Raw genomic sequence first — 23,445 nt, forward strand, 5'->3', positions numbered from 1 at the left:
CTGTTCTGGCCAACCATTTATGAGTAATTCTCAACATTTTAGTCACTTCATAAGAAGACAGTAAGTTGTAGGCACAAACACTTCCTAACCGGTTCATATTCTCGAGCACAGATGATTAAATCACACAGTAAATGGTTCATTCTTTCAGTAAGCTTTGTTTCTTGCTTAGTTTCCTGGCTGCTTTTTGTCTCTACCATTTCTCTCCTGTTTCTGGCAGATGAAGTGGAGGTGGAGAAGAAATGGGAGGGAGGTGCTTGGGCAGCATAAGGATTACTGTAATTTCCAATCCTTAAGCAAGGAAGAGTTTGCTCAGAAAACAGATGACCTGTGCTGCTACCTACTCCTCCATYCCTTTCCCCTCCCCTCCCCCCACTTTTTTTTTTCCCCTCGTGGGAACAATTCCTCCCACACACATATTTCTCCCACCTCTTTGTTGTTGCTCTGGGCAATACAAGTCAGAGAAAACTGTAGTTCAGAAAGACCCTGAATCATGCACCTACAACTCACTGACATTAGGTTCACATCCAAACCTGATGTAAATGTAGATGCCAGTCAGCAAAAGGAGAGCTATGCCATGGATAACAAATCATGTCAGCTCCCCAAATTAAAGCATGGTATTACCACAGGGACAAACTTATTTTCAAAGCATTCTTGGTATTCTGCCTGACTACCTGCCCTTTTTCAAAGCAAAGGGACAACTCTCTCCTCACACAGTTCTGCCTGTGTTTCCTTTCACCATTTTGAAGTAAGAACCATTTTTAAGATTTTATGTTTTGTTTTCAACAGGAAAAGCAGCCTGAAATGGTGAGGAAATGAGTTTATGTACCTTTTTCTTTTTCCCCAAGAGAGGAAAGGGGAAAGTAATTATACTTTTTCCCAAGAGATGGAAAAAAGTATAATTAGTGACAGAATAACACTAAGAGCCAAGAGAATCTAATCATCACTTGGAAACACAAAGGAAAGTGATGACTACTTACATATAATATGTAGGATATAATCCTTCAAAGTACCAGCAATGTTTTTTGGCCTCTGTACACTACAAAGAAAGAAAAAGAATGGTATTAATATTTACATAGGACAACATGTGATTACAAACACAAGCTTTGAATATTTATAAATACTGTAATTTTGAGCAATTAAAGATTTCTATTCCCAATAACTTCACAAATTTAAAACATAAAGGAACTGGGAAATTAGCTAACTTGAACTATAATGTGCCCTGTAAAGGTTCAGATGCTTCATCTGAGCTCTGTCTGTGGAGCCCCACAGGTTCACACAACACACAACCGTAGTCACTAGACTCTGCCAAGACACAGGCTCCAAATGCACATACTTCCAGGCAGAACTGGAGTCTTAAAAGAATCTCAAGAATATGGGGAACTTAAGAGTCTATTGTGGTTATAGTCACTTAAACTCCAAGACATCCCCAGTTAGGCAACACTAGACATATGTCTGCACAATTAATTGCAAGGAATTATTCATCTTTATGGAATTCTCTGACGTGCAGAGTCAGGCTCAGAAAGGAACAAAACAGAGAACTGATGTTAGGACAGCATCTCATTTTCCTACAGCCTGGAACTGCTTCAAGTGTTCATTAAAGCATTTGGGAAAGGAAACTGCTTTCTGCAGCCCAGTAGTATTATTCTCTTCTGCAGACTGTCAGTATATCCTTTTTAAAGGATGGTGACGGGCGTTTTCTCTGCATGCATGTGCAAGCAACGTGGGAAATGCACATCATTTCAGGCACTGCCAGAGTAGAGACAACAACCAAGAACAATACTGATACTTAAAAAGGAAAACCAGATGTCAAGCGCAAATTGTATATATGATGCACGCAATATTTCTGCATATCCTGCTGACATCCCTAGCATTAAAAACTGTATTCATTACAGACATTGCTGCAGCAGCTCCACCACAAGCTGTATTATCTGATCATGCAGAGACAGGGCATTCTGAGACATCTTCCACTGAGACATCTTCCACAGAGTAGCAAGGAAACACCTTGCTGTGGTTTTAACAATTCTCTCTGCTGCTCACACCTGACACCCAATGTCAGAGAGCACTTGGTGCATCCGCAGTGCTTGGATCATCCTTCGTGTTCTCTTGGCAGCTCACCTTTAAATAATAGCTCATATAAGTTTATTAGCCTTCCTGAATCCCAGAATACTAAATGAATCCAGTTAAGACAAAGACAAAGAGTTTTTACATCTCTGACTCTCAGTCCTCATGAATAGCAAAGGCTGCAAGCTCTTTAATGAGCATCTGATGAGCCAAATCACAGACAGATCAATTACAGCCCATGAAGACAAACTGCTGTGGATTAAATTGTTAAGACTAGAGCAGGAGGTGTGGAAGGAGGAGGAGAAGATAGATTTTTGATGCATGTGATCAGACCTTTCCACTAATTATATGACAAGCGCTCACACTAGCCTTCAAGCTGCACAAGCTTTGGGTGCTGCCGAAAGGATTGTAGTGTCTTCCTTAGGATAAAAACAGTGGAAGCCTCATTTCYTTCCAAAACTGGTGCCAGTATTAAAGTAGGAGAGCTCCATAGCTGCTGGGGGAGCAAGTGGTTGTTCTCCAAATATTAACCTCCACATTTGCCCTACCCCCACCCCTTTTTTTTCATTTCTTTCTTCAAAGCTTCAAGTTCTTAAACTTTCCTTCTGAATCTGTTCATCAGTATGCTGTTTCCCTTTAATCTGAAATCAGAAAGGGGATAAGTTGCTCTCAGTGCCACCCTGCAAACATAGCACTTTTGTAAATCCAGTGTGTCCAGTGCTGATTTGCTGGAAAAACACCTCAGCTCTTTGCCTTTGAAGACTGTGAATCAGCAGGCCCTGGCAAAAGTGCCATTGTTTGCAAGTCAACTCCTTGGGAAGTCTCATTGCAGAATTCAGCTTCAGGTGTACGCTGGTATATGTTTTTCTTCCTGCTTATGGATCAATATGATCCACTGTTTATCTTAACATCCTTACAGTCTTTGTCCATCTCAAGTGTTTTAATTGATACTCTCCCAGCAATGTTTCAGAACACATGGGCCCTGCGTATCCATTACTTACCCACGTAAAGGAGACATTTATATTTAGTACTTGTTCTGCTGTCCCTATACCTTAATCCACTTTACAAGTTCTAAAATGAACAGAGAAGATTCTTCCTCTTTTCCAAGTTCTAAAAATTCTGTTTCTACTTCTTATATTTTTTTGACTTCTTTGTTTCAGACAGTCACATATGCTTACTGCTACCACAACAAGGGCTTCAGCCTAGAAGAGTTTTGCTAATAACAAGCTTCCTTCTAGCTTACAGGGCTTAGATACATATTCTAAAAATTCTTCAAGGCATGGCTTTGTCCTTACATGGGACCTAGCGCAGTCAGTGCCAATTGTGATTCTGGTGGTTTTTACTATTGCAGTAATATGAATAATGCATGGAAGTTGTTTGGCTCTCCTACATAGGAATCAGGCAAACAAACAAGTAGACCTCAAATGCAAGCAGCAGAGCAGAATGCGATATACAGTATTTATCAGAAAGATTTGCCTACATTGGACAAAGTGCTGCAGTCCTTCCTTAGTTAAAACTCCCACTGATCTCCACAGAGACATTATTTGAGTAAACTCTGACATAAAACAGAAGGCTACAAACCACAGTCTGTATTGCTGGTTAACAGACCTCACAGGAATTCACTGATAAAGAGAAGAAGAGAATGTCCCAGCCTCTAAGGATTTAAATCTCTTTAGTACTCAGATACCAGAGAGATGAACAGGGCAGCTAGGACATGGATTAATTCTTCCCATCCCACACACATCCTTTGAAACAGACTATGATCATCTGTCTCTCATCAAGATCCAAATTCTTCTTCTGAGCGAGTACACTGGCCTCTTAGTAAAGCTGCTGCAGTGTCATACAAGTACACAACGGAAAGTATTCTAGCAGCATTCAGTTTCAATCCTCACCTCAAGGATTGCGTCCTTGCAGTTCTTTGAGATAATTCAGATTCAAGCTCTCAAGTTAGCTAAGAAACCTCAACTGGCAGCAACTCACTTCAGTTTACAAAGCAGAAACAAAGTAAAGAAAGATTATTCATATTACTGTGACACAAAGGACCTCAGATGTCAGGGTTGGTGCCCACTCTACTAGCTCCTGTATGAAGACAGACTACATAGCCAAAGAATTTCTAATAGATGTTTGTCCGTGTCTTAAGAAACCATTCACCTAACAGCTAAAAGTGTGTTTATGGTTCTTAAACTAAGCTTAGTTATGGCCCTGCTGATGCTTTTAACTTTTCTAAAGGAACATGTCTCCACATTTTGGATATAGAATTTCTTCTACATCCTTTATCAATTTGACACAGCTTTAAAATATAAATAAATGCAGGAGTATGTATGTTCATTTTTTTAAATAAATGATGCAGGTCTAATTGGATGTGCATGTGCAATCTCTAGAGAATTAATGGTATGTGAATTAGCCAGATGCTTGAAAACATTTCTCAAAACTGTGGTATTTGGAAAAAGAGAAAAACCATATGAGACTATATTTTTTTAAATCATCATCTCTCCTGTAGCCTGCTTTTACTGAGTGCAGTAACATGAACTGCAAGCTGTGCTTTTCTGTGGCCTCTAGACTCATTCAGGTTTCCTCTAAGAAAGGAAACATGCTTCCTGCCACAGATTGAAACTGCAAATGCTGCTGCTGTGGCTACTAAGAACAATGAAGAAGAGAAGAAGTTACTAAAACATTAACCAAAGATTGGTTTTGATCATACCATAAAATATAGAATACAAGTATGTGTGCRCAGACGGTGTGGGGGAAGAGAAAGCAGGCAGCCTGCTTACTGAATGTCTGAAGGTATTCTTCAGATCATTAGTTATGCCTTGTAGGATTTGCAGATATACTGTCTAGAAAGAATATCCTTCACACTGCACATCGTTATGTTTCAGTTCACAGGGAAAAAAAAGAAAAAAAAAAACACAAACAAAAACGAAAAACCAAAACCAAAAAAAAGCCCCCCAAAACAAACACACAGAGACCTGTCTGATCAATTAATCACTCTTTGTAATCAAAGCAGCAGTGGATTCATGCCCAGTGCTTTTACTAGAGCTTCAGAAAACCATTATAACCCCATCTACACATAGCAAATACTTTCCAGTAAAAGCACAATTTATTTTTGTTATGGGAAGCAAAAAAAAAAGAAGTCTTTGGTGGATGGAATGGTTTGGAGTGGGAGGAAGGGAGGAAGACGGGTGTCTGTACTGTGAAGGAACATTCAGACCGAGTTTGTGACATCTGCTCAAAACCAGATTCGGTAGGAGACACAGGTCTGCTATTGATCACCAAGTCAGTGAAACTATTAGTTACCAGTAACTGAGTGGCTAGCTCTCTCCTTTTGACCAGAGAGAAAGCTAGATGCTACAGTACAATTTCCATTATGGATTACAATTCCGAGAGCTCAAATAGGTAAATTCAGAACAACAACAACAACAAAAGCAGGAATCTAACCAAGTGACCTGCCATACTGACAAGACAGAAATGGCTCCTAGCATTCTRGGATGACTCAGAGAGTCAGTGGCTGTTAAATCACAGAATCATAGAATGGTAAGGTTGGAAGGGACCTCTGGAGATCATCTAGGCCAACCCTCAGCGTAGCCCATAGAGGGATTGAACCCACAACCTTAGCATTAGCAGCAGCACGCTCTAACCAACTGAGATAAATCCTCTCATCCCATTGGGTATATCCTACATATTGGTAGAGTGCAGGTTGATCCAAATCTCGTTCTTGTGGCTACAGGCTCCGACACTCTGCTGGAATTTATTTATCCATAGATGAACAGGAAGAAAGAACTAAAACTGTATCTGAAACTTGGAATAAGACCTCATTGTTTTTCAACAACACACAGCGTGATTTAGGAAAAGATTTCCTATTCCAAGTTATTCCCAGAATTCCGTATTCCAGCCAGATCAGAACTACTAACTGAGGATACGGGAAGGATAACACTTTTTCTCACCACATGGTCCCACAACATCTGAGAAACAGCTGGCTATGCCTGCTGCCTCTCTTGCAGAAAGCTTCTTGCAAGAACTCACCTGCATAGATCTGTTCCAGTTATTGGTCACTGCACCTGGCAGCTGCTATATGGAATGCAGATAAAAAGATGGGGCAGTCTACAATGTGATTCACTCCAGACTAAATAATCAGTTCCAGGAGGGATGTTACTGGCTGTTGTTATTCACAATATTGTACAATATTTGACCTTTAAAATTGTATCAGTTAGCAGAACACTATCCATTTCAGCCCCTAGACAAGAACTGAAAGTATTATGAGATAGAAGCTGCTGATCAGGTATGGTGCATTGAAATCAGAGGGACTTCTCCATGCCGAAAATTTGAAAGATTGGTTTTGCGGAGACAAGAAGATGAGCTTCCTGGTCTTCCATAGCCAGATGAATGCCCACAGAGGGCATAAACTCACCCATTTAAGTAAAGGACAACATATACCGAGACTGAAAAGTACAGCCTAAGGGTGAAAACAATTTACTACAGAAAATACATTCTGTTTTAGCCTTGCCTGAATCCATCACAATTCATCCCTGCGTCTTCCATGGTGATGCTAACAGATGAGGCCAAACTGACCCCTCTCCAAACTATTCCAAAAAATTGACTTAAATGATTTAAACAAACACTCCTGTTGCAAAAGTCAGGAGCAGCTTTACTTTTAACATAATCCTGGTCTTTAGCAGTTTTTATTCACTAAGCCAACGAAGATATGTCAGAAGACTTCTGTATAATAGGTTACTGATTCCTCTACCCATTACTAGTTTCAAGCCTTCCCTCCTATTAAACAATAAATGAAATGGATACTAGTTCAGACATACAGTCACTCTATCAAGGCCCCAAGTTTAAAAAGTCATACAACTCCAATTATATATTTCTGAAGGAGCTGTTTCTTGCCAATCTTTTTTTGCTGTTCTCAAGAAAAAAAGAAAGGATTACTATCCATACAGGATTCCTAACAGAAGCTACATGTCCCACCTTGAATTTATTCTTCTGTATTTAGTAAAATTTCAGCACCAGCAGCTGATACTCAATAATTCTTCTGGTGCTCAGAGTACAAGCATTAATCATCACATATTTTATTTGGAATTAATGTGAGCTTAGCATTAGATACTCTCCCACTAAAAAGTATTACTTCACCTTTAGCTCTATTAACCTTTTCCACAAAAGAAACACAAATACCCCTTGCATGCCATTTCAGAAGTCGTTGACGGCCTTCCCCCCCCACCCCACCCCCTTCCTTTGGCCATTAGGCAGCAAACTGTAAGCGCGCTTCAGCCCCAGCGCGATCCCGCAGCAGCCGAACGCCACGGGCCCGCCCGCGCCGGGGCCGGGGCCGGGGCCGAGGCCGGGGCCGGGGCTCAGCACCGCGGACAGCGCCGCTCCCGCAGCGCGGCTTCGCCACGTGGAACAGCGGCTCCGTACCTCACCTCACGAGGGTTTCAAAAATACCTATGTGCGTACTTCGTTTCTGTATACACACGTTTATAGAATGTTTTGAAATATGGCAGTAAATTGCAAATATACAACCTCTCACACACAGGCTCTTCACTGCCTTCTCAYGTGCAGCAGTCCCCAACCAGTAGAACAGTAAGTCTGTTAAATAGCTGGCGGTGTATTTGAGCACTGATAAGAGGAACGAGTAACAACAACATCTGACTGGCTTGAATGGAACAGTTCTACTGAATCTTCTTCAAACCGTTTTGGAAAGCAGAGTTATGYGAAATTTCCAACCCGGATCTAGGTGAAGATGTCAAGTCAAATACTTGACAGAGATGTGCCTTAATACCAGAGAAGGTTAGGACTTRTTTTAAATTCTTATTTCCACATTCATTAACTCAGCAGCATTTGTACAGATACAAAAGCTGGGGGCAGGGGGAGCATGTTAAACCTTCTTGGTGGAACTGATCTTATACAGAAAATTCTATATGGTAATTCTGTAAGAAAGTATGAAGCATGCCACAGATTGAAAGCATCCACCCCCCCCAAAAAAAAAGCAAAAGTAAAAAAGAAAAAAAAAGGCAAAAGGATTCAACATGCCACTGGAGTATCTGCAACTTCCTGGGGGGTAGTTTGGGTAGAGTCTTTTCTTCCAGCTGGGAGAAAAGAAGAAAACAGATGTAACGTTCTCCTTGCTTCACTAGAAGCAGTCAATCTATTCCAAATGATTCTGAGTAGATTCCATAGTTCAAAAATTGGATTTAGCTTCTGCAGTTACTCTGTTTCCTTTTATATGTGCTTGCAAACAGGGTTATTATTTGCATTCTTTAGCAGCAGGGAAAGTCGTAAGTCAGCTTATTAAACAATGCATAAATGGGGTGTTATTAAACAATGCATAAATGGGGTGAGTAGGGAGGGATCATTTACCAGGAACTGAAAGTAGGAATATGCCAGAAGTGAGGATATTTATGATCTCCTCCCTCAGTCTCTCTAAAAACAAAATGAAAGATACTAGCTTCCTCAGGTAACGAAAGATGGACAAAAAGATTTTACTTTTAAGCCTGCAATAATCATAGGTAACACTTTGCTTATTACCATCAAGATACATATCACAGAATCACATGACATCAAAATTGCTTTCCTTTGACTAAGAACTGGAGGTTTGCTTTACCTGCAGCACTACTCCTAGGCACTGACTCCTCTCAGAAAGCGACACTATTTGAAGTACTATTCAGAATAAAGTTTAGATTTCAGTTTTATTCATTTTTATCTAAAACATGCCAATATTCACTCCATTCAGTTCATGCTGAACTGGCACGTTCTTACCCTTTACCATYCCCAAAATGAAAACAACCTTTATATTACCTAGTAGTTAAATCCTCAGGGGCTGTCTTTCATCTCCCATAACAATAAAAGCAAAGCAAAGAAAGATTGAATAAAGGAAGATGGATTCAGAACTCAATTTTCTTGGTCATTTGCAGAGCAGACAACAGCACTGTGCTACAGATGCTGGTCAGTTAAACTAGAGCAGCCTACCAATGCCTGAGGGAGAGTAGATATCTTTCATGGTTGCAATGACTCAGGGCAGTTGCTTAGGGAGTTCCTGGGCTTTGTTCAGTTCATGTTATGCATCTCTCACACTCTCATTTACTCTGGAGAGCTGACAGGGCAGAGTGCAGCTGCATAACCACAGCAGTTCTCGCTCCTCTTCCAACTAACCTGATTTTTCAYTCTTGACATTTAATCTAGTTATATACATCTTCCTCGGGTCCTTCTTTATGAATAGCCATTGGAAGGCARAATATTTGTTTATTCAAGTAAAATTTTTCTACTTTCAGTTTCTGAAATATTTATTCCAAACCTGCAGATATTGCATCAAAATCCTTGTGCCTTGAAAGWCCTGAAACAGCTGTATCACTGAAGGCAATGACTCCTCAATCTCAAAGGAACAAGATACAGAGTCTGGGACACACCCGGTGCAAGGGACAAAAGAAAACAGTAGTGATGACATATTGATCATCTAACTGCTGTTCCACTGTGAGGCATGCAAGGCCAAAGCAACTTCTGACTTTTATGACAGCTTATTCTAGAACCCAGCATGCTTAATGTTATACTGTGGTTAGGAGCATCTGTTCATTTTAAATTGGATTACATAYGGCAAATGTATTAAATGGGCAAATAGCTGAATACAGCAGAGATTAAAGAAGTTACCTTGGAAACATTCTGATATTTGAAAACCAGCTTCTGAGGAATGCCAACACGTCAGAATCCAAATGCTTCTTTGAGAAGTAGTATCTGCTTTAACACTCTATTGAGAGAACATTGTTCTTGGTCAGCTCCCACTCGCTTAATAGTAAGCCTAGCCAGCAGAAGCTTACCTACAGGTATTTTCATTAACAGCTATCACTACCATGTTGTCCACATCCTCACAAGGTGTTTCTGTCTCCCAAGAGAAAAGCACAGACCTATGATTTATGATGCAGGTCAAGTCTATCCTAATGATTAAGCGGTCCTGGAGAACCTTTAGTTCACTTGGGCCAGCAGCATTAGACTATCTACACCACGCACTAAACACAGGAACTCACACACTAACGCATCAAAGGTCAACTTGGCCTGATCTGTAAGGCTAGCTCAGTGGGCAGAGATGTTTTAATGTGAACATTAAAATGTTGAAATATAGCTTGCAGCTTGCAGTTCAGAGAACACTTTGCTTTGGGATTCAGTCCCTAGAACATAAGGAGGAGTTCATGGGCCTGGAACTAGTTATGTTATATAATATCCATACAGTTACAGAACTAATAATCAAGTTTTTCTAATCTTGCACACATCTAGTTGCACAATCTATGAAAGTTCTTACTGACTGGCAGCAAATATGTCTCTTTCTCAGACCAAAACTCTCCTCAAAAAAAAGAAACAGCAAAATAGACTAGGGCAAACAAGTCAGTTCAAGCTTTCAGGAAGATACTCTATTGTGGTTTTGGGGTAGATATTCACCTAGACTGAAGCATCTATGCCATTTAAATTAAACTAAGAACCTAAGCTGACTCTCATTTAGATAGTATGATGCAGTGCCACAGTGAAAGCACGTAATTATTAAAGTCCAGTCTACACACAACCCAAGAGTTATATCTCACAGCTTCTTATTTGAACAGGAAGAAATATTAAGTATTTGTGCTTGGAGTATGTCCCATTTAAAAAAAAAAAAAAAAGAAAAAAAAAGAAAAACAGAAGTGCAAATAAATAAATAATCAAGCATTTCTGGAACGTAACAATGCCTACTGATGGCAAGACATTTTTCAAAATGAAGTAACTTCTTACACAAGACCGTAACATCTATTTTCCTTTTATTAGGAGTGTGAATGTACCTAAACAATAATTTCCTGTGTCCTCATTTGTCTAATGTGCTGATGTCAACATAATCCACTAAGAGTGTTGACAAATCTTTTCATTTAAATCAAAAACATACCAGTATCTGTCATTTTTCTGAAAACATCAGTTCCTCAGTTTTAGTGATCATCTGCATTTTTCCAGGAAGCTGTGTTAAAATCATGTGGAGAGGTGAGGTGGGGGGGGCAATATCTGCGGCAGGTTCCAAAGATAACTATGTAGATAGATACTAGATGCATATAATCAAATTCAAATAAATTCTTGGTACAGCAATCACATTTTGGCTCAACTCATACTGCTTTTCACTTCTCAATCCACCCACTTCACAACCTGACAAAGGATATTCTGGATGGTGATAGGTTTTTCCATACTTCCACTGTTGTTCAATCAGTGCATGCTACTCCTTGCCCAAACATCCTTCTGCCATATGCCTTGTGGATTTTCTTGGGGCTATCAAGCTTTCAGCTTTTTCCCATAATAGTTACAGTGCAAGTTTCTTAACCATCACTGTTGAACCTCCAGTTACTATACTAGCAGTCTGTGGTTCACTTGATGTTATGCTGTCCTTTATTTCTGCTTGCAGATAACAGAACACAAAGGAATGGGAAAATGACTTGACGAGACACAAAAAAAGTCAAGATGCTGCAATGAACTCCCCTCTCCCTTTCACAGAGATATCACAGTCTCTTCACTAAGATTGTTTTCCTCACAAAGAATATCTGAGTTTACATTAGGGATGTTCTTCAACTGAGACCTGCAAGAGTAAGATGWTGCACAAATGAAACACTTGCTCTCCATTAACATGTGGTCCACGCTCCCCCAAAAACTTTAAAGATTCCTGCCTGGAGGCACTGCTATGAATGGATAACAGCACGAGATATGGCCATAAATGTTTAATTTAGATATCTAACAGCTAGAAAATTATTCAACTGGACTGAAAATACTGAGGATTTTAACAGTAGCCTGCCCACATTAACAGATGGAAATGGTGGCAATAGCTCAGAAACAAGCACAGAACACACACACATTTGGTCAGTGTTGACAATGTTGTGCAAGTCAAACTTATGGAGAAAATTCAATCCCTGTGAAAGCAGTGGGTAATTCCAGAGGTACCAAGAGCATTGCTTCTGTTTCCGCAGGATGCAACTTGGCTTGCTGCCTCTCTGTTCACAGAGCTGCCGGCTGACATAGATCGCTTCACTCTTCCAGGCGCTACAGCCTTCATTCCAGACTGGAAGCAGTATCACAGAATGAAGGCACCAAAACAGCCTCACTGTTCTTAAAACTTTTCAGGATAGTTTTGTGAAGACAGATAACCCTTTATATTGTAACCACAAACATAAACTTAGTAGTACACTCACCGATGGGAGAAAGAAGAGGAGTAGGAGTAGCAAGGCAGAGAAGTGAACAAGAGAATGAGGTGTCAAAGACAATAGGTAAGAAAAGTGGAGAAAAGGCCTGAGAATACATAGAAGAAACAGGGGGAAGATGGAAGCAAAGGGAGAGGAAACTCAAGGACAAAATCGGAATGTTGCTTAAACAAGGAACAATGACTATCACTATTACCTATTATCTATTACAGTGGCTCCCAGTATGATAGACAGATTTTCATTCCTTTCCCATTTGAGTGAGTGAACAGGATTAAATAGTAAGAAAAAAAAAAAGAACTTATAAAGTTTGGGGTTAATTCTTCTTGCACTAGGGTATATGCCAGCTGAAGTAACAGGTAACCACCAAATTTGAAAAGTTCCTTACCCTTGGCTCATGCTTCCCAAGACGCTGCTCATTTTCAGTAACAACCAAAATTCTGACAGTTTAAATGCAATTGCACCAACTCATGTCTGCTAAGCTACATCTCTCTAGCAGCAGAGATCTTTAACCATAGATTCCCAAAGTTAATCGTAAGATACCAGATAAAGCCTCAACTCTTCAAATATATGCAAAGAGGATTCCAAGTTATTATTCATAATAGAAGATAAGCATGTGCATAAATATTAGTGGGAACAGTACCCTTTAAGTCTTAGGCTACTGTGTAAGAAAAACAGCAAACTGCCTCCTTTGCTCATTTCCACTCAAAAACAGATACACACTCATATTATTCCATATTTTTAAAATAATGGCTGTCAGTTCTCATAATGGTAAGGTTTTATTTTATTTATTTATTTATTTATTCATTTTTTCTTAAATGACCTCCAGCCTAAGGAATGAATGTTTTGGCATAACATGTGAAAAGACAGAAGAATTGAACCGCCTCCTCCTCAGTTAAAGGAAATGACTTCTTACTAAATTGCTTAGCAACAGAATAAACAGCACACCTATGTCTTGTTCCTGCTGCTGGTGAATGGCAAGGCCTTTTCAAGAGTGTCTTTTGGTACTTTCCCAAAGGGTAATACCTCAGGATGGGCTTCCTCCCATCTGCTCCTGCATTCATTGCAGCTTATACAGAACATAAAAAAAAGCACGATATTAAGGGAAAACTTTCTTTTTCCTTTCCAAAGCTTCCAATGACTATTTTTTTGCTGTTTTCCAAACTTCAAAACAGCAGGCTAACTCCTTGAAAAGGATATTGATTTCAGGTGCTTCAATAAGGGWCTATAATGAACTCTGTGATACTGATTTTCCCCACAAATTATCTTCCTCTCGCCTCAGAAAAACACCTCTTGAGAGCTGTGGGCAGGGTGCTCTGCACCCACAGACCTGTCTCACACTGGGAGGGAAATGAGCAGAGAACCACCTAACCACCATGGTACCACAACAAGAAGCCAATTCGTGCACTCAGGGTAACCCTGCAGTTTTAAAGTTTGGCTCTGCCTTGTCGTTCCTGATACATACTCATGAGACTTCTGGGAAAAACATCCCTGTAGCTAGACAATCAAAGGATATTTGAGAAATCCTACTTTACAATCATTCTCTTGAGCTTTCCGAGCTTGATTTTAGGGCCTTATCCAAGAAGTGCTGAGATGAGTAGCTGTCAGAAATGAGAGATTTTGGCTCATGTCTACACCTAAGAGTGTAAAGCATAAATAAAACAGCAATGTGAAAGTTGCTTCACTGCCACTAATCTTTATGAAAGACTAAGAGAGATGCTACTAGCAGTAAGCAGATGGAGTGGGCTGACTGTGGAAGTTACCCATGGTGCTGAGGTACCAYGAGGCTGCACTAAAGGGTTTTGAAAGTCATACCGGTAACGAGACTAAGGGGCTCACGTAACACTGCATAAATTGCTATGTTGCCCTCTATACTATTAGTTTTATTGATGCTTTTGTTAGACAGAACTTTTTTTAATTAAAAACAAAAAGCAGGTCTCTTAGGGGATCTATTTTCCTTTCCTTGTCTAACTTCAACACAAACATGCCAGAAAAATTATAGTCATAGTTCAAATAAAAATAGCTAAAGAACTTACAGCTGCTGTTAATTTCCAAAGAATTCAACATTGCCCATTTAATGATGGAACAATATGCTCCAGTTTCAGTTCTGGCACAGTGCTGCAAGAGCAGGAGGCAGATATTTCAGTTAGTGGGAATGCCAAAGGCGAGTAAACTATTACAGCAACCAGAGAAAGGGCAGGAGGACAACATGATGTGGGCCACAGAACATCCACACAAAATGTTTCTTCCTGCCTTTTCTTTCTCATCTCAAATTATTAGTCAATGCACTCAGTTGCTTTAAATCAGGCTCACAGACTTACTAACAAGTATAGCAGGAAAGAATGTGCTTAATAAAAAAATCACAAAGTAGAAAACATTTTTGCAGCCAAAGAGCTAATTTTTCTATTTTAAGTACTGAGTGTTTCTGGTGTGAAATGTATTACATAGGGAAGTTTTGCTTGCCTTTCTCACTGAATAGAGTCTTTTACCATCTTGTCTATGGTTGAGATAAAACTCAATCCAATTAGGTTGAATTTCCCTAGTTTAATACAGAACAAACTAATAATGTATGAGCTAGTCATAGGGAATAAAAACAAAACAAAGCATGTCTCTGTTAAGCTTCATAAATATCATTTAAAAACAGATCTAAATACTCAAAGCACTCTTGAAGCAGTGAAGACAGATGCAGAAGTGCTTATTTAGTCACATCTGTTGCAGCACTGTTCTCGGTTGCTAGCTATTTTCTCATACTTACCTGCTCATAAACTAGGCAGAGCAGAATTAGTAAAGAGACAATGCTTATAAATACACACAGAACATCTGAAAGTAGTGAGGAAGCGAAAAAAGGGAGACTTAAGTCTTAGTTACAGGAGTAAAATTCAAAGGCTCAGAAATGCCACTGAAATCAGGAAACTGTTGGTTATAATTGGAAATGCAGAGCTCCTTGTCCAGATTTCTGCCAGGCTCCATTCACATTGCTGACACACAGAAAGGCACAGCTAGAGGTTGTAGAGTCAAAGCATTGAGCGTGTGATATTTAATAACAAAAAAGAAGATCTTTTCTTCTCTTGCTAAGGGCCCATTGGCACAGCAACATTTAAAGTGTGATAGTTAAGTTACRAAGTTTAAAAGAGGAGGAAAAATAAATTTTTTAAAAAGTCAGAGTTTACAACATTGGCAAACCACTAAATTAGTCTCTGATACTGTTCCAATCTACACCAGGAAAAACAACAAAACTCACAACCTCTCCCTGCCAGAAAAGCCCCCACAAAAGAACAGCAAGCAATCATTCTGTGAGACTCCACCAGCATTAGCCACTCCAAGCAGTGCAAAAGCAAAGGTTCAATTAAACGCTAATCACTGACTAGAGAATCTGGTTTGGACTTACCTATAGCATCAAATAAATCACTTTGTATGCATAAGTGAGGTAGTGTTAATGGCACTAATTGACACTTGGAATACAACGAGAAAAGATGACACYGCTCTGGAGTAAGGTTATTAGATATTTATTAGCCTGAAATCCTCAAACCACATGGGGAACTCCAGGAAATTCACCATGGGCCGATGCTCTGCAATGCCCGGGACAGCCCAGTCACTTCCTCACAAGGTTCCTGGGGTTTCCCTTGTGATTCAGGGATTTCAAGGTAATAAACATCTCATAACCTTASTCCAGAGTGGTGTCTTCTACCTCTGTGTATTCCAAGTGTTAATTAYGATATGGGCTTCAAGTTGAAAACCAGATGTAAAGAACAGTTTCAAACATGCCTCTATACCTTCTGCAGGTAAAGCGCAGGCTTAGTTTAACCCAGAAGTGACCAGTGGCCAAGACTCAGCTTGCCAAAACACACTCTACAGCATGCAGCCCATACCCTGCCTTGCTCCATTTCAGCTCGACATACCCTCATGGACTTCTCCAGGGCTAGAGAGCTTGGAGGTAATGAAGCTACAACCACCAGTGACTAAAGATCATACCTGCCATCGGTTGGCCAGGAACTGGGGGTTCATTTCTGTATCAGCATTCACTGCAAAGCACACCACCACCACACACCCACCACACAGAGTGGGCAGAGCCCGAGCTGGCCAAGGGGAGAAGCAGGGTCAAGAACACCATGCTGCTTCTCTCTGCTTAGAAGTCTGGGCTGGAGAAGAATAGCCAGGTGGATCTAAGGTAGATTTCTCAGAAAGCAATGGGCAAAGTGATGACAGGAGCTGTGGAGAACCTATTGGAGATCCTTGATCTTTGGCTATTCCCTACCCTCTCAGGTATCTTCTTCTTCATGCTCCCTGTTCCTCAGGTCTTTGGCACAGCCTGGGCTCTCCATGCTTTCCTCCTGCTTGTAGAAGGTGTCCTAGGTTCTTTCTGTTCCTTTTCTCCTGCTATCTGCTGCTGCTTAACAGAACAAAGCCATGTTCATCTGATGTCATCTATGGAGAAAGCAATAATACAGCTGAACTTTTGATTCATGTTACATGAATTGCTCTGGTGRTCCACAGCTTGCTGCTTGCACAAGTCTGCTCATGTGACAGAACATGCTTATGYATATTAGATCACATCATGGGGCAGTACATGTATCAATCCACATTGGCACATACCTAGCTGGATAAAATGGGCTACAGCCCTCAGTGCTAAAAGACTGGCACTAATAGTTTGACCTGTCTATGGCTGTTACTTTAGCAGTCACAGACAAGATTCATTCAGTGCATGCTTGTCTGAGAAGCCAATAGCTAGCTGAAACACTTCATTTTTCTCTCCATTAGACAACCTGTAGTGTTGTCTGAGGCAAAGTTAGATTGCAGAAGAAGCCCCACATGGCTGAAACCACGCACGCTCGCAGAACTTCCCAGAAGAGTCTTTCACTTCAGACCCAAACCTTTCTCACACTTGGGAAGTCTTCTCCTAATGTTCTGGGGAACTCCAGAGCTGAGTATGAAAAGAATAAGGCAAGCAAGACAGAAGTAAAAATACTTTTGAAGCAGCTACTATGGACATGACCCGAGAGCACAGAAATGGCTCAGCAATCCAAATTTCCATTACATCTTTCTACTTATTTTCAACAGATTCATYCAGTCCTTTAGTCTCTTGCTTTCTATAAAGACATAATAGCCTCCTAGCAAATCAAAAAAGAAAGAAATCACTTAGTTCTATGGTCTATTTTCAGCTTTTATGTTTTCATTAGAGGTACAAATGATGTAAGCTCATGGCACAAAGCATTTGCAGAAKAATGATTCACAAAATAGATATATTTTGTTTAAGCAAAAAAGACAAACAAGGGAAACAGAAAAAAATTCTCCACATACAGGGAATCTCACATCTGGTACTACAGCAATTCTTCCAGATGCACTGCAACATGAAAGCGATGCAGTGGGTAAAACAAGACCCTGCTCACCTTTAAGCTCCAAAAAGCCATTAAYAATGAGTTTTTGGACTGCGAACTTATTAGCTATCACACTGACATGAACAGATACTACATTTGCACAGGCAGATAGCATCACATATGTTCTGAACAAGTTCATGCACAGTCAGTGGTACTCAGACAACAATTTGGAAAATTTTACACTACASTATGTTCTTCACGCTTAAAGCCCAGTTCAGTCAGTAGCTTTCAGTCAGACTTTACAGTTTGCAGGTGTACTATCAGCTCATGCAATGAAAGGGCTAACTATATTTTATCTCCTATAGCAGAAAAATCTCCCAGCAGCTGTGGTACCACAGTCCAGTGGTCAAAAGTATTTTGCAGAAAAAACATCTGTACATGCAGGATAGTTTTGGACTACACCTATAAGATAAATTCTTCCAGGTACTTCTGCACAGACTGCTCTGGGGGCTGTACAATGTTGATTCAAGTAAAAGTAAAGATAATTGGGAACATAATTGGAAACATCACTTCAAAAATGAAATTAGTAGAGCTTTACAACTAGATGCTGTTGGAATTCTTTGGATGGTATGTTTCTGTTGTGTTTTTTTAAAATTCTGTTCAAAGAGAATAAAATGTCATTTTTTTTGTGTGCAGCCATCAAGCTAGGAAGCTCCCTGTTCATTCATGAAAGCAATCGTAACCCCTTGACTCTMGCAGCTGATCCTGGCAGGAGGGAAGGGGATGACATCAACATGAGACTGACAGCAAAATTGCGAAGATTACTAACAATAACAATTCCACAATGCACTGAGAGTCCAAAGATCATCACTTGGAAATTTTTGTCCAATTTCAGAACAGCTCTATAAAAAACTGTCCTTTTTTTTATAACTGTCCTTATAAAAAAAACAAGCTACCATAGAAATGGTATTCTTAATAAGTTCGAAACACTTCCTTTAAACTGGAATGGACGTTAGAAGATCGGAAACAATAGGACAAGCATTCTTCAAAGGATCACAAGTACAAAGCTGAGAAGTTAAAAGAAGCAAGGAGAGAAGCACATGTAATCATGATATGCGACAGTGAACTCTTGGATTGTTGCCTGTGACAGAGTCACTGCTGAAGAGAAACAAATCATAGAATAATATAATTTAAAAATATATACATACAATCACAAACAATTAGATAWCTAGCAGATGTTCTTTAGAGACAGAGAAACAAAGTCTTTAAAACAGGGAAAGGCAAACATGCTGTGCTACTCACCCAGTCCTGCAAAAACGAAGACAGACAAAAGGAAAACTTCATACTGATTTATTGAACGCTTTTCCARGACATGATGGAGGGAAGGAAGCTTCAGTTCCCTTCTCTTAGTTGTGCTTAATGCACAATTAATTAAACTAAAACATAGCACACGACAGAAGTAAATTTATTCTTTATTCAAGCTCTGTTTTGGGCTGATTTCCACCTCTCTCCTACCCCTTACCATTCCCTGAGGTCATCTACATCTCTCTTCCAGCATCTGTTTTGTTCCAGATGATACTGCATTTTTAAATTGCTCTAGTTAGCTAGCCATTTTGGGGATTGTTCATACTGCAAGAATATCTTAGGACAGTTCGAAACCCTGAAAGCTTTTCCTAGAAAAGAGTGATCATTTTGTCTTCACATTCAAAATTTAGAAGGTGGCATTTTCAATCATGAAAGCAGGAAAATGAAGAGAAGGAAGAGGGAATCAAATCTCTCAATCAGACATTGCCTTTGCAGAGAGCTTAGGCAAAGCCTAATCGTAACCTACCCAACAAGSGCTTCAGCAGAGCCAAGGTCTCACACCCTGCCCAGCTGGGAGTATTACCATCCATGAGCAGAGCACCCAGGGTGCATCTGCTCCGGCAGGGAACACACAGCTGAACCCAAAACACTGTCTATACAGGTACCAAAAACCRAATAATGCTTTTGCTCCTTAAGCACAGGAAAACACTAGAGGATTGTACATAAGCAGATAACACTAGTTCACATGTGATTAGGGTRGGTAGGTGCTTYGAAACATGCAGTATGCTACTTGTAYCTTCAAGGCAAACTTARCAACCCTGACGTAAATAGAGTACTCCTCACGCCTTTTTTGTTGCCCAGCAAAGAAGACTTCATGAACCAGGTCCCATGAGAAGGGCACATTTCTTCTTCTATTTCACCACAGACAGTGAGGTGACCAAAGGCCATGTAGCAGRGAAGCCTTAGGGCTTCTCTGAGCACAATGACATAGGGGGAGACTCATGCCCTCCAAAGCTGGTTTATTTTACTGGTGTGGGGGGTGTAACGCTGCAAATAMATTAGCTGCTAGCATTGCAGGGGAGAGAATAATAAGTCAGATGAGCCAGCCTCATGCATTAAATGCAAAACTTGACARGTCTCCATGCATGGAAGTTAACTGGAACAGCACCTCAGGCATCTGKCAAGTTGCCAGCATTGCTACAAACATTGCAAATACAGAAGAAAAAAAAGCCAGAACGTAAAACAAATTATGAGAAAGCACTGACTTTTCTCAAACTCAAACAAAGAGCTCAAGGCAGCCAGCACACATAAGAGCAGGTCTCTGGATTCACTGGCACTTAGCAGACTTCTTTTCAGAGCCAATTCTTGTTTTTGTCACTGCTGTTTCTCTTTGTCTCGAGCCAGTAATGTTGTTTTGCTAATGGCTTATGCAGGACTACTGGAGCCAGCAGCTTGCACACTGGTTGCTTTTATTGGTCTATTAAAATGAAATGAAGCTGGTGCTAAAGCTTTTATAATCATTTAGGATATTTCATTATGTGTTCAGGGCAGAAAAGCAAGCAATGGCGTGTTATACAACTGTGCAGGCATAGTGCATCTGTCTCCAGGTCTGAGATGAAATTCATACAGTCTGATGAATGTCTCAGAGAAAATGAACAGTGGGAAGCTCAGATGGTGTGAAGTCAGTTCTCCTGAGTTTCTGTTGGTAGAAGCAGCTGCTTGCCATGCGCAGCACTACAGAAAGAAATGAAGTGGAAATAAATTCACCAGACATACACTTTAATAAAAAGTATAAATCAGGATGATTACTATTTCATTTTTGTCATCTGTTACACCTAYAAAGCCATGATCAGGAACAAGGACATTGCTGCACATTCACTAAACAAAAGGGAGCAGGGACTATCAAAGTACAAATGAGAAGAAACGATAGCAAGCGAGATGCACACAGAGGGTAAAAGTAAAAATGAAGCAGTATTCCCTATCGTGACAAAATATGGTCTCAATACATGAGCTTAACAGCTGTCAAGTTCCGCAGCCATTATGGCATCTCAGAGCCCATGACAGGACTTGCAAAAAAGCAAGGGAGGAAGCTTCAGGTGTTCACTGGAAGACCTTCCCAACAGTAAGAGGAAGAGGTAGCATGAGGGAAGCCTGACCCTCGAGTAAAGCACATCAGCTTATTGAGAACCTTAAAAAGAGTCAAAGATCAGGAGGGATTTAGGAAGGAAGAACAAAGACCAGGGCAATTGGACAGGKGCTATCCATAAAGCCTTATTCCTAACTACCCTATTTACCTTTTCATCCTAGYAACAATAATGCAGCAACATCATGTACCTGACAAAGAATCTTGCATCATTTTCTTTTCTGATACTACCTCCAAATTAAATACTACTGTTCATGCCCCTGTGCTTCTGCAAGCCTTCCTTGAAGTGCAGCATCAACAAACACTAAGATCCTCCAACAACTGTCTCTGCCCAGCAAGCCTACAAACACTTTAATTTCAGATTTAGATCCTGACATGTCACCACCAGTTGCACTCCTACAGAAATAGTTGTTTTCAATCCCATCTGCACTGATAAATTTGCTACCTGATTTTCCAGTCCTGTGTAATTAGACAGAAGTTTATCTTGGCAGTAAGCCATCAATTACTCCTTTCTCCTCTCCCATTTAGTGAAATCTGTGGTTGTCTTTCCAAGGAAAGAACTCTATAGTGATACTCTGAGCATTTAAGAGGACTGAGGAACTGCAAAGAATAAATATATACTGAACAATTCTTAACAGATCTCAGAATCAAATATAGGGTTTTGGTATAGTAGTATTCACCATTCATTGCAAAGGAAAAAGTTTTCTGACCTAGGTATGCTTCCKGAATAAGACTTTATGGATAGGTCCTGTCGTATTGCCCTGGTCCTAGTTTTTCCTTCCTAAATCCATAGACACCAAGATTTCTATGTTCAAATTTCACATCTCTTTCATTCAATTATCTCAGGTCTAAACCATAGTCATAAACCACTTTTCATTTACATGAAAAAAATACCTGAGCAAGTTTCATGTGTCTTTCACAATGAACATTAAATTACAGTCAAACATTTATGGCAAAATCTCTCTATATGTTGATGAATAAATTCATAGCTACTGCAGGCACTTCTCTGGGAACAATGAGGATGACAAGGGTGACAACAGAATAAGATCCCCYGCAGCTGAACTTGGATTTACAATAGTTAATGCAAGAAATAGTCAYAGAAGCATTGTTTTTTTAAGGACAGTACAACTATATAATCTGATCCTTTGCTATAACACAGGTCAAAGCATAGAATCCAATTATTTCATCCATTTCTTTCTCCAGCAATTTGTGTCCAACAAACCAAATTAAGGCTCATAAAGATAGATTTTCTTTTTTATATAGTGATACTGAAAAGGGTAAAAGTGACATTGATTTGCATGTGAACAATCTGCAGCTGATTTTCAGTTCTACCTGTATCTCACCGCTACGACCACAGCAGTGCTACTGTGATGACAGGATAAGGGAGGTCAAACAGGCAGAAGAACGCATCTTGAAGATTCTTCAGTCATCTCTGACAACACATATTTCAACGTGTGGTCAAAATCAGCTGCAGTTACAAAGGCCTCTTAAGATGCTCTCCCTCTGGTAAAACCCAGTTCAGAGACGCAAGTAGCCTAGCAGTCCCCTTCCACCCTACAAAAATGTCCTGGCACCGATGCCTTTGCCATCTCTTGGTCTGACTATAGCACTATCAGTGACATGTGATACACTATGAAGTGACTTGGAAAATGCAACTCARCTGGCACAGAATATCAGAGTGCACTCCCCCAATAGCACCGGCTGCTCAAAGGAAAATAAAAAAAGCCTCTTCTCCCACCAATCTCTGCAATAATTCCACAAAATGCGGAATTGAGCTCAAAGACACTTTCCATGGTCTAGGCCTCCTTTCTAAAAGATCATGTTGCTCACCTGGCTGCTGAGGAGGAGTCAGTACTTATCTGGCACAACACCCTCTAGCAGATCCTCTTAGCTCATCTTAGGGAAAGCAGGGAGACRTGAAATTTCCTGAGAGTGGCCCAAATCTAAACTTTCCAACATCTAATCCGAATTAAAAGTAAATAAATAAGTACCTTCACAAACACCACTRCTTTTCCCTCCAAATGTACAGTGCATCTCCCTGACCTTGCCTTTTCTAACAAAAGTGCATAGTAACATGCACATTAGAATAAAAGTAAAAAAACACCCAGCCAAACCAAGAGCTCTGCTGCATAGCCTTCTCCTTCAAGGGGAACAAACATGCTCTGACAAACATTAGTTATGTTGCTTCATACACCACTGCAAGGCACTAGCACAGGACAGCAATAAATGTGGGACAGTTACATGAAATAAAACTTATAAACAGTAGTGTGAGCTGGAGATCACATGACAAAACACTCATTTGGGCGATGAAGCCCTTGACAAATTTGTCACGCTCTTACTCAGCCTTCTTTCAGTATGGATTTGCTACAAAAGCAGTATGTGTATTCCAGCTGCCTTTTGACAGCTRAACCTACTGCAGTCCTTCAGGCTACAAATTTGT

At 40.2% G+C, this 23,445-nt stretch overlaps 2 protein-coding genes across 2 annotated transcripts in view; one reads left to right on the forward strand and one right to left on the reverse strand.

The window, feature by feature from the left end:
- The window catches only part of COA1 (cytochrome c oxidase assembly factor 1), a 222,686-nt gene that overhangs the window by 37,881 nt on the left and 161,360 nt on the right, over nucleotides 1–23,445 (forward strand). The gene's annotated exons all lie outside the window — the stretch shown is intronic.
- VOPP1 (VOPP1 WW domain binding protein) overlaps nucleotides 1–23,445 on the reverse strand; it is a 67,663-nt gene that overhangs the window by 22,660 nt on the left and 21,558 nt on the right. Inside the window, exon 2 of the mRNA XM_085320243.1 lies at nucleotides 978–1,036. Within this exon, the coding sequence (XP_085176369.1) occupies nucleotides 978–1,036 (59 nt within the window). The remainder of the gene's footprint in view (nucleotides 1–977; nucleotides 1,037–23,445) is intronic.

The sequence above is a fragment of the Rhea americana genome, unplaced genomic scaffold (genome assembly GCF_003343005.1).
Source record: "Rhea americana isolate MKP2758 unplaced genomic scaffold, rheAme1 scaffold_62, whole genome shotgun sequence".
NCBI lineage: Eukaryota > Metazoa > Chordata > Aves > Rheiformes > Rheidae > Rhea > Rhea americana.